This window comes from Bufo bufo, chromosome 1 (genome assembly GCF_905171765.1).
Source record: "Bufo bufo chromosome 1, aBufBuf1.1, whole genome shotgun sequence".
Classification (NCBI taxonomy): domain Eukaryota; kingdom Metazoa; phylum Chordata; class Amphibia; order Anura; family Bufonidae; genus Bufo; species Bufo bufo.
In genome coordinates this window covers 783,099,181-783,111,469 of record NC_053389.1, presented here as the reverse complement: position 1 = coordinate 783,111,469, position 12,289 = coordinate 783,099,181, and the positions used below count along the sequence as shown (strand labels likewise).

Genomic DNA, 12,289 nt, shown 5'->3' with positions numbered 1-12,289 from the left:
TCGTGACGAAGTAATTCACCATGAAGCAAATTTTTGGGTGAAATTCGGCGAATCAGCCGAATCGAACTTTTAAGAAGTTTGCTCATCTCTAGTAATGAATTCACTTTATGTAGAATTTTTTTGTCATCTCTAAATGTGAGACATTGAGTTGATAGATAGCGTCACTGTAAAGGGGATGTTACTCTGGCCCTGCATTGACTACATGGGGGGAAGAATCCACTAGGCCCTCAGCCTACCACATCTCACTTCCTAAAATTAAATTGAATTGGGGCTTCAGGATGGAGGTCATGGCCCATGAGCAAAATCATGAATAATATTAATGCTCATGGGCCAAAAAACATCCAGCTCCCACTTAGTACAACTATTTTCACACATAAAGGAAAACGATTAACCCTTCCTGGACAAAATACAATGAACAATTCAACAAAACCACTTTGTAAAGTACATTTCTTTGCTTACTTTGTATTGTACCTGAGTTTTAGCCTATAATATTCTCCAGAGCTGCATTCACAATTCTGCGTGTTGCCATTACAGTCAACAAGCATATAAACAAACTATAATATTGTAACTTAGCGAATCCCCTATAGTGCAGTGAGATAGCAATTTTTTCCTACATTAGACACTTCATAGTATCTGATCTAAAGGCTAAAAAATTTTGAGAATGCAGCTCACCTCGAGCAAACATTGTACAGACATTGAGGTGACTTGGAATGATAAGACTGCAGCTCTAAAGCCCACAAAATAGTGAGTGCAGCTCTGGATTATAATACAGGATGTAATTTAGGATCAGTACAGGATAAGTAATTTAATGTATGTAACACAGTGACTGCACCAGCAGAATAGTGAGTGCAGCTCTGGAGTATGGGAGAAAAATCAGGATCAATCCTGGATAAGTAAGGTGATGTATGTATACAGTGACTCCACCAACAGAATAGCGAGCGCAGCTGTGGAGTATAATACAGGATATAACTCAGGATCAGTACAGGATAAGTAATGTATGTACACAGTGACTCCACCAACAGAATAGCGAGCGCAGCTGTGGAGTATAATATAGGATGTAACTCAGGATAAGTACAGGACAAGTAATGTAATATATGTACACAGTGATTCCACCAGCAGTGGAGTGAGTGCAGCTCTGGAGTATAAGACAGGAGTCAACTCAGGATCAGTACAGGATAAGTGATAAGTAATGCTGAGTATTTAAGTAATTAAGAAGAAATCCATAATGTCTTCTTATATTCTCTTTCTAGACCCTCTTTCCCAGTCCTGAAGATGGTTGGCAAATATATACATCAGCGCAAGCCCCTGATGGCAAATGCATCTGCACAGTGGTGGCACCGGCACAGACGAGCTGCTCCAGAGACCCTCGGAGTCGACAGCTAAGACAATTGATGGAAAAGGTAACAAAATATAGAACGTGTGTTTGGAAGGAGTTGTCTGGTTTAGAAAAGCTAATTTCAAATACAGATGTAGCAGGGTTAACACCCAAACTCTTAACTCAAATTTCTTTCTCATCGCGTTATCTTGAAACAAAAGCCATTGAAAAACTATTGAAGGTGTTTGCTTAACGCATTTAGTTTAGATAACACGTCCCATAAAAGCATATGTGTTAACTCTACTACATCTGTACAATAGTAGGAATTTTTAAGTTAGTAGAGAAGGGTCCCTTCTATGGGACCCTCACAAGTTGACAAACAGAGAGCACCTACAAATAATATCTCTTGTTCTTGAGAAACCACTATATTCATGCAGTACACAGATGACCCATTGAGTTCAAGAGACACTATTTAATGCTGCATTTCCATTATGATGGTGCTGATTTTCCAAAAATTACAGTACCTGAATACTTTTGTTATTGGCCATAATTAAAAATTAGGAATAGCCACTGAGTTATTCAAAGAATAAAAAAATTTTATTTGTACAGCACCGCCTGCTATTTGGACTTTTTCTGTCCATTTGAGGTTGTAGCACATGCTTTGTTTCATCCTTCAACTGCCACCCGCTGCAGCAGACAAGGCACTCCCTTGAGAAAGGATTCACCAGACTGCATTTCTTAAAAAAGAAGTCTGAATGGTATTTAAAAAAGCTAAATAAATGATACCTCACCAATCCTCTGCTGCTTTCTCTCCAGGTCTCTGCTGGTTTTATGTCCTGGTCCCTCTGAGCACACAGGAAATGACTGCTTGACCATTCATTTGCTGAGATGAGTCACCACTGCGGCCATTGATGAACTGTGATGTCATTTCCTGTGTGTCAAGAGGAACCAGGAAGTAGAGGCAAGTGGAAACTGGAAAAACATCAGAACAGGATTGGCAGAAGATGGTGATGAGCATCAAGTAAAATGTCTCCAGCAATTGTCTCCCCAAAAATGGCATACACAAGATAGATGAACATATACAGTAGATGTCCATGAACTCTCCATATTTACCTCTTGCAGCCTTCTTAGTAATCAACAGCCCAGAGAGGCCTCATATCACACTTCATCATCAAAAAAATATTTCAGGAACACATAATTCATTTGTGTAGTCCTAGAAATCTTCCAGAAAATGTCTTGAGCTATGCTATGAAACTTAATTTGCTGTATATCTTGACAGGGCCAACTGAGTATGGGGAAAAACAAGCAATGTAGCACTCCTTGAGGTTTAACAGAACCTGCACAAAAAAAAAAAATTCTGGCCAGTAAATGGTTGAAATTCCATTTTTAAAAAAAGTCATTACCAGTCCTCTGCTGCTCCTGTGTTGATGATTTCCCAGTTCCTACTTGCCTTTATGTTATTCTGATCCAAGAGAGTCAAGAGGGGTTAATAGGCTTGGACTGGCCCAATGGAGAGCTGGTGATTTTGCATGTGGGATCCTGAACCAAGAAGTGTGAATCCCTTTTAAGTATCCACAGGTGCTACAACCAACCAGCTCAGACAACTTCTTGTCTGGGACTCTTAAAGTGCCTATGACAGTTATTGTTTGGGAACCCAGATTTCTCTCACTCCAGCCCATAGTCTAGAGGAGCTACATAAAAACCACTGTGGGAACTATGAGGGCACATTAATCTACTTATAATTCCAATCCAGTCAACATTTTTCAGTTACGGACCCAAGAGTATCATCTAGTTTCTGTGTAGTTGGTTGTTAATGCCTAGGATGCCATGTCCTGAACAGCTAGCTAGCCAGCCAATGTTTGCCATTCTATTAAATCTACCAGATAGGAAAAATATTAGATAGAGACAGCCAAAACTTACTGGGATTTTGCATTTGGATTTTGACACTGATCTATGTCTAGTTCAGTAGGGCTAGATATTGTGGCCATAAAATAGATGGTAAAATGCTGAAGTATTCCTGCCCCTTAAAATTGATAATCCTTTTATCAAGTGCAGTAAAGGTGTCATTATTCATTTTTTTTACATGTAATTATCGAGCATGAAAAAGTAATTAAATTGCATGAAATATGAAATTATAATTTATCATTTGGTTCAATGTGAATTTATTTGTGGTGAATCACGTTAAAAAATGGCTATTTCCTGGCTGCAGAGAGCCTTTATAGTGGCGTAGAACACTGTGCCTTGCTGTAACACGCATAGGGAGTCTGCTGTCGTAGTGAAACAATACTGTAAGTGAGTATGACATGTAGATGACAGGCGTCGCTCTTAATATCACTGCACACCACTTATTTGGGGTTACGGGGCCAAAACTGACTAAATAAGTCAAGTGTGAACTCATCCTTATGGGTCAATGTTAGCGGCAGGTATAAAGAACCGTGCAGAGGCCCAAGATCCTACTATAGCGTGAAAGAGCGCACTCCTATTCCACCAATTCACTGATTCCACATAGATTTTTACAGAACCTGTTCTATTAAACACTTATACAAGTAGAGGGTGTCAGCAGTAAGTTTGTGTTGGCGTCACTAATTATTTAGCCTTTTCTCTCATCCGTCAGAATATTAACCCCCAAAAAACGGATCCTGTCTGTGAAACATCTGCCTTTGGTCAGTAATCCGTCAGTATTGCTAATGCCAAAAAGAGTGGATCCAAAATAGAGATGACACTTGAATGGAATATTTGTATGTCTTCTGTGTTTTGTACCCACTCCTGCTTTTGGCTACCAAATCATAAGCCAAATAGGGACCATGTCTGTTACATAGACAGGATCCGTTGTGCGTCTAATTTTTCCTTCCTTCTGACAGATCAGAAGAAAGGTCAAATAAATGATGATGTCAGCCAGGCTGAAAGGCAAAATAGTGGCCCAGTCATGAAGTGGGGAGGGTGGGAACAGCATGAGCAGTCTACAGAGTGGCCCTATGACATAGTGGTGAGGTGGAAACAGCATGAGGAGACCACAGAGTGGCCCAATGACAGAGTCTGGAGGTAGCAGCATTATCAGGAGGGGGCCACAGAGTGGCACAATGACAGTGTGGAGGTAGCAGCAGCAGCATCAGGTGGCCACAGAGTGGCACAATGACAGAGTGTGGAGGTGGCAGCAGCATCATCAGGAGTCCACAGGGTGGCACAATGACAGTGTGGAGGTGGCAGCAGAAGCATCAGGAGACCTGAGTGGTGAGGTGGCAGCAGCATCAAGAGACCACAGAGAGACCCGTTGACAGAGTGCAGAGGTGGGTGGCATTACCAGTACCAGCTGAAGATGGTGGGTTAAATAAGGAGCACTTGGCATCAGATGTGTGGCATCAGGTGGGTGGCAGCATCAGAATAGTAGCTGAGGCAGGTAGCCAGATGAAAACGGTCTCTTTTGTCAAATTGTTGGTGTGGCACCATGGATGATCTAGTCTGATGCATCAGACATTGGTGGGTGGAAATCCTGGCTGATCCACGCCTGATTCACCTTGACAAAGGTCAGTCTCTCCACATTTTGGGTGGACAGGCGAGTTCTTCTTGGGGTAACTATGGCCTCCGCCGCACTAAACACACGCTCTGGTGCCACACTACTGGCTGGGCAGGATAGCTTTGCCAGGGCAAATTTTGCCAGTTGCGGCCACAAATCAAGTTTGGTTTCCCAGTAGTCCAGTGGATATTCAATGTGGGGTGGCAGAGTCCTGTCCAAATATGCCACCACCTGCTGGTTCAGGTACTGCTCCAGGTCTAGCTGCTGCTGGTGAGTAGTTTCTTTACTAGGCGGGTGAAGAAATGTGCTAATCATCGACTCTAGACTCAAGTTGCTGCTGATGGAGCTGGAACTGCTCCTACCCCCTTCACCCTGCCACAGAGGGCACCCCCAGTCAGACCTGCGAGAAGATGGACGATGACTCAGATAGGCAGCGGCCAACTGACTATATAGTATGTCTCTATAGTAGTTCAGTTTGTTCTTCCTCTCAGCGGGTGTAAAAAAGGCCACCATTTTGGACCGGTAGCGAGGGTCCAACAAGGAGGACAGCCAGAAGTCATTCCTTGGCTGTCACTACGCAAGCAAGTGGGCATGCATCGGGCCATTTGTGGAAGTGACTCGGAGGGACTCCCTGCCTCCATCTTCACTGGATACTACCACGGTGTGTCTGGGTCCTCTGCCTCGTCTTCCTCATCGCCCTGTAGCTCCTCTCACTGCTCCTGCTCCTCCTCTCAGGTCACCTGTGTAGAAAAACCACCCATTTCGCTACACATTGCTTGTGCTCCAATGTCCTCCTCCTCCTCCTCCAGTTCAGCTCTCACAGGACTCATGTGGCCGTGACATCTAGGTGCCACGTCTCCAGACAGATTTTCCAGCATCTGTACCAGGACATGAAGCAGTGGAATGATGTTGTTCATTCCGTAGTTCCGTGGCCTCATCAAAGGGCATGAGCAAATGGCAGGTGTCACGCATGAGCTGCCACTGGCTGACATCGAAGTTACACAGCGGAGTGTGCAGCGCCAACACCATGTTCTTCCCATTGTCGGTCACCATGGTTCGATTTTTAGTTGTTGTGGAGAAAGCCAGGATTCTATTTCTTGATGAAGGATACGGAGCTGTTCCCTCCCTGTGTGACTCCAATCGCCCAGGCAAACAAGGTGCAGAACAGCATGACACTGCCATGCCCTGCACATGTTATGCTGTAGGGGCACTGTGAATTGTCCTGGCAGTGGACGATTTCCTGGGCAGGTTATCTCCTGCGAAGCTCCTGGTCTACCCCGGGGACGTTTGGCTCCAGACCTCCCACTGCTGCCACCCTGTTGACTCCCGTCCACGGTAGCCACTTGCTGGCTCCACCACTGCCTCATGGGCAAGCTGCCACCCTCTTCTCCCGATGATGATGAAGCCCCTAATTCACCCGGCTCCTAAGTGCGATCAGCTACATCATCGTCATTGAGTACAGTCTGCATGTCACTGATGTCGTCCTCAACAGTCTCTGGGTCAGGAGTCTGAGCACTCGCAACACCAGCTCCCACGCCACTCTCCTCTAACTACTTGCCCACCTAGCGGAGGAAGCGGTGGATGTTTCCTCCGGATCTTGGCTGGGCAGTAGCTGCTGACTGTCTTCTAGTAGCTCGTCCTCGCTGTATAGTGGAGCTGAGCCCACGACATATAGTACTTCTCTGGCTGAGGGAACAGAAAAGTACAGAGGCAGATTGAGGACAGGTGAGGGCACAGAGCCTGCTCCCGGGCCATGCCAACCAAAGATTGTGTCTGATGAACCCACCGACTCTTGACTAGGGGTGTCTGATGTCACTTGGGACCAAGTGGATGACCGAGTCAACCATGTAATTACCGCTGGGTTGCTGGTCAAGACACGACCACTAGATGACACCGGGAGCTCAGGCCTCTTGCTGTGACTCCTGCTGCAACCTGTGCCTGCGCCAGAAACATTTAGGCCTTTGCCCCTCCCCTGTGCAGGGCCTGTCACTTCTCTGTTGGATACTGTTGACATACTGTTAGATCAAATAAATAAATAAAAAGGAAATTAAAACACCCCAAAAAAGTCTGTAATTTTCTCACTTCACCACATAATGGCTAATAAGCCCTTTCTTTTCTACTAATACATGCCAAAAAAGGCTTTAAAACAGGCGTGCTCAACCTGTGGCCCTCCAGCTGTTGCAAAACTACAACTCCCAGCATGCCAGAACAGCCTACAGCTTTCAGCCTACAGCAGGGCATTGTGGGAGTTGTAGTTTTACAACAGCTGGAGGGCCGCAGGTTGAGCATGCCTGCTTTAGAACATATAACCGCACCACTGAACGGCAAATAGGCCCTTACTTTTTTCCACTAATACACGCCAAAAAGGCTTTAGAACATATAACTGCACCTCTGAACGGCAAATAATATATATTTTTTTGCCACTAATACATGCCAAAAAGGGCTGTAATTTTCTCACTTCACCACACAACGGCACATACTTTTTTTTGTGCCACTAATACATGTAAAAAAGTGCTTTACAACATGTAACTGCACTGCTGAACAGCAAATAATATATATTTTTTTGCCACTAATACACACCAGAAAGGACTTTAGAACATATAACTGCACCGCTGAACAGCAAATAATATATATTTTTCTGCCACTAATACACGCCAAAAAGGCTGTAATTTTCTTACTTCACCACACAACAGCTAATAAACCCTTTTTCCCCCACTAATACAAGCAAAGAATTGCTTTAGAACATATAACTGCACCGCCAGGGGCATAGCTAGAAGAGACTGGGCCCCACAGCAAATTTTTGTATACCCCCCCCACACTTCGCAACTCCCTCCTCCTGTGTAAACCCCACTCCGTTGGCTAGTCACGATATATATATATACAAACATACACTGTCTGTCATGTAGTGTCATTGTACATGGCAGCCTCCCCTTTCTGCCAGCTGTTCTGCCATATACTAGTGCTTATTATGGCACATATAAGTGCACACCCTCTGCATATATAAGAGTAACAAAATAAGCAGTAGTAGATGGCAGAACAGCAAGCAGGGGGGTGCAGACAGGGGCCAGGGGGGCACAGGCCAGGGGGGCACAGACACGGGCAAGGGGGACACAGACAAGGGCTGGGGAGGTGCAGACAAGAGGAAAGGGGGGGCGCAGACAAGGGCCTAGGGGGGGCGCAGACAAGGGCCTAGGGGGGCACAGGCAAAGGCCGGGGAGGTGCAGACAAAGGCCGGGGGGGCACAGGCCAGGGCCAGGGGGGCGTAGATAAGGGCCAGGGACTGCACTGAAAGGGCCAGGGTATCGCACACAGGGGCCAAGGGGGCACAGACAAGGGCCAGGGAGGTGCACACAGGGGCCATGGGCACAGACAAAGTCCAGGGGGCACAGATAAGGGCCAGGAGCGCAGACAAGGACTGAGGGGGGCACAGGCCAGGGCATAGGACACAGATAAGGGCCAGGGGCTGCACTGAAAGGGCCATGGTTGCACGCACAGGGGCCAAAGGGGCACAGACAAGGGCCAGGGAGGCGCACACAGGGGCGCAGAAAAAGGCCAGGGTGGCACAGATAAGGGCCAGGGGCACAGACATGGGCCAGGGGGCACAGGTAAGGGCCAGGGGGGCAGACAAGGGTCAGGGAGGGGGCACAGATAATGGCCAGGGCACAGGGGTGCAGACTGGGGCCTAGGGGGGCACAGGCCAGGGCCAGGGGGGTGCAGATAAGGACCAGGGATGGGGCACTGATAAGGGCCAGGACCCAGGGGCGCAGACAGGGGACAGGGAGGTGCAGACAGGGGCTTGGGGGGCACAGAAAGGGCCAGGGTGGGCACAAACAAGGCCAAGAGGGGCGCAGCCACGCACATAAGGGTCAGGCCAGGGATGTGCTGAAAGAGCCAGGGATGGGCGAGGGGGGCACACAGGCAGTGGGCACTGACATACCTGGAAAGGCCAGTGACTGATGTGCGCTGCTGTGCCTCTGCCGTGCTGCTTCTCTTGTCTGCCGCGCTGTTTCACTTGCCTGCCGCTCCCTCTTCCTCCTCAGGTCAGAACTTGGTAGGAGGGCCTAATTAGACCAGCGCGATGCCGGCTTGTACCGGCTTGCGCTGTCTGATAGTAAGATGCACCGGGGGAGGGGGCGGGGGGTGGAGCGGCACTGTATGTGAAGCGGCCGACGCTGTATGTGAAGGGGCCGCCGCTGTATTAAATTCTGAGACTGACTGACATGCTGCCGGGTGCCGGGCCCCTTGTCAGCCGCTTCCCCAGTAGTTATGCCACTGTGCACCGCACAAGGGCAAATAAGACGTAGAAATATTTCCTTGCAATAAACCCTGTTAAACCCCAATAACAAGAACGGTTTGCTGGAATTACAGAGCTGTATAATGGCAATTTAGATCCGCAGTCTGTGCAGCAAGGTGTAATAGGATTGCTTCTATTACCCAGGCTGTAACCTCCCCTACTGAACCCTGTTCTGCTTCAATACTGTGGAATGATTCCTCCCTATCCTTTCCCTGAACTTCTATACAGCAAAATAAAAGTTTTCAACTCTTTCCTAGCACTGTCCCTAGCGCCTGCTGATGTCTCTGCCTGCACTAAGTGCACTGGAAAATGGCAGAATCCAAGATGGCTGAGGCTATTTATATGGCTGTGACATCACAGGGCTGCCTGGCTGCTGATTGGCTGCATGCATGGCATTGTGGGTGATGATCCCTCATTCCCAGAGTTCCTTGCTCTATGTCCTAACAACAAGTGCAGCAGCCATTTTAGGGAAAAAATTGTTACAACGAAGTGTGAGGAAATTCGGATTCAGTGCAAATCGAATTTTTCCTGAAATTTGGATTGAATTCCACTTCGCCAACTTTGATTCGCTCATCTCTAGTAATAATATAGTGTGGTGTGATTCTTCTGATAATTATGTAGAGCACTATCAAGGTCTTTACACACAGTCATTTCTACTACATTTTTCTAATGTATCTGAGCCAATATCTGTCTAAAAAGTGGAACAAATTGGAGAATTTCTAGATTTTCGACACTTTTTTCCAACCTGCTGGGGGAGGGGGGCTGGCATAGCTGAAATCAGGTTCGCTTTGTGGGGAAACAGGGCAAGACCTAAAATGCGTCATTTTGCACCAAAATTGTGTCACAATTCTGGCTTAAAAATCTGTCTCAAAGTAAGCCAGCCAACCAACAACAGGTGGTATAAAATCAGAGAAAAGTGTCTACCCCTGCCCCAGATTTATCATCCAGCCTGAGTCCCTGTGGTAAATCTGGTGCAGGTCTAGACAGCCGGTCTAAGCTTACTCTGTCTACAGGATTAGTAAATCTTAGCCATTGTGTCCTACCACTGGTATTTTCTCCATTACATTTTTATAGTACACCAAGAGCTGCATTTTTTAAAGAAGCCAGAAAGGCAAAAGAACAACACCTAATGAGCAAAAACACCAAAATGCTTGTGTCCTTGCTCTTCATATTTCCAATGGACCTTTAGCTAACATTGGGAGCTGGTGTTTGTAAGGCAAAAAAAATATAAAAATAATAAAAATAATAAAACACCAGTTCAAAAGCTACACTAAAAATCTAAAGTGCAGAAAATCACCCGCAAAAAAGGAAAGTTATCTTGTGTAAGCTAGAGTGGACCAACTCTATGTTGGTAAAAGGACACGTCAACTATGGTACTAAAGATGATACTAATGTAGTCCACAGCTAAATATGTTATCTAAATGTAAAACAAAATTTCAATCTTATATGTCTGAAATATGATGGTTTTAGGACCTTGCTTGACATGAGGTGAATGCAGACCAAAACCACCCATCTAACCCCAAAATGAGAGTTGACATCAATGAACCGTGGTAAGGTCAGAACAATCAATATTAATAACAAAACATTAACATACAACACGTTTAACCCAATATAAGAAGACATCTCAATATATGTACATAAAATATTAATAATAACACTAGGGGGTCGATCATCGACCCATCGAAAGCTTAATTACTTTAAATCAGCTCTTTCTATTTTCTGTAACCACGTTCTACTGACCCCAACTCTTTTAATTATCCCACAGGAACCTGAACACTCGAACTGGGTATTTCTCCAACTATAACCTGGGTCATCCCTCTAATGTATTTCTTCCACCTGATGTTAATTATTCTTACCCACCCATCACCACTTAGCTTGCTATGACTTTGCTATAACAGACAAATAAAGGGTTGGACGGGGGAATAAGCTTTGTCCTCTGCTCTTCCACAGTAATGTCCTCCTCCCTTCTAACCCCTCTACCTAAAACCTACAAAATACTCCTCCTTTTCCTCACCCTCTTGGCCCAGTGCCTCTACAACCCCAGCAATGCTGTCCCTGCTTTGTCCCATGGGCCTCTCCTGGGCTCTCTTTATCACTGATTTATCAAATCAGCTTGCCTAGATACTGCCCTAGCATCACCAATGCTTTCACTAGGTGAATGAGGCTGAGCTGCAGTAGCTGTCATGCGGGGTAGCCCTGTACTACAACCGCACCACTGTCCCTTCTAACCAGCATAATCTGGCCCACAACCGTCTGCATAAGGCCTAAGAGGAATCCCAAAATTTTGATTCTATAGGATTTGCGGCATCTTGAGGCAGTTTGGGCTCCGAGAACAGCCTGAGGAGCACCTAGCACTTTGCCGAAGCAGTCTTTGGGTTGATATTTCTGATTAGGATATTGCTGGAATAGTGTTATACTCTGCATCATTATTCAGTATTGCCAGTTCATTACCAGGGTATGGAAATACTTGCAATAATTATACGGTGCAGCATGTTTATCACTGCAGGATGGAAATGTTTTCAGACAGTTATAATTGCCAAGTTGACATCTGTAATTCTGCTAATTAAGCCTAGCTAACAGATTTATTTAATGTGGGCTTAATGAATTCCCATTAGACAGACCCCATGGAAATACATGGATTATAATGCAGGGAAAAGTGCTGCTATTACTTCCTTGGTGACACCGAGAGCTTGAAGAATGTTTTTTGAAAACATTTGTGTGGGTGCTTTTTCCTGTTTCACCTATGTTAGAAATGACAAGTATTAGACATTCAGGTTGATATGAGGGACGCTGTTCAGATAGTAGTTTGATGTAGTCTGGCAGCTGGTTTATCCTTCAGCTACGGAGCCATGGTCGGTATATAAAATATTCACAATAACCCCAAGCAGTATAGTTACATCTGCAAAAATGGTGCTCTACTGGAGCTTATTAATGACTAGCTTACAGTCAGCCATGGTTCTAGGAATAGGCTAATTATATAATGATGCTAATATCATTCACATACTAAATATTCATGTAATTACATATTCTACTCCAATCCAGGGCAGGATGATTGTGAGGGCACATGGGACACATGTCCTAAGCCCTTCAACACCTACCCTTAGCTGTCCCATTCACTTCTATGGGGCCTTTTCTTCCATTACACAGCTCATCAAAACAAAATAAA

General features: G+C 45.6%; 1 protein-coding gene across 1 annotated transcript in view; it reads left to right on the top strand.

The window, feature by feature from the left end:
• Nucleotides 1-12,289, top strand: part of OLFM2 (olfactomedin 2) — a 229,359-nt gene that overhangs the window by 53,621 nt on the left and 163,449 nt on the right. The window contains exon 2 of the mRNA XM_040414881.1: nt 1,251-1,400. Within this exon, the coding sequence (XP_040270815.1) occupies nt 1,251-1,400 (150 nt within the window). The remainder of the gene's footprint in view (nt 1-1,250; nt 1,401-12,289) is intronic.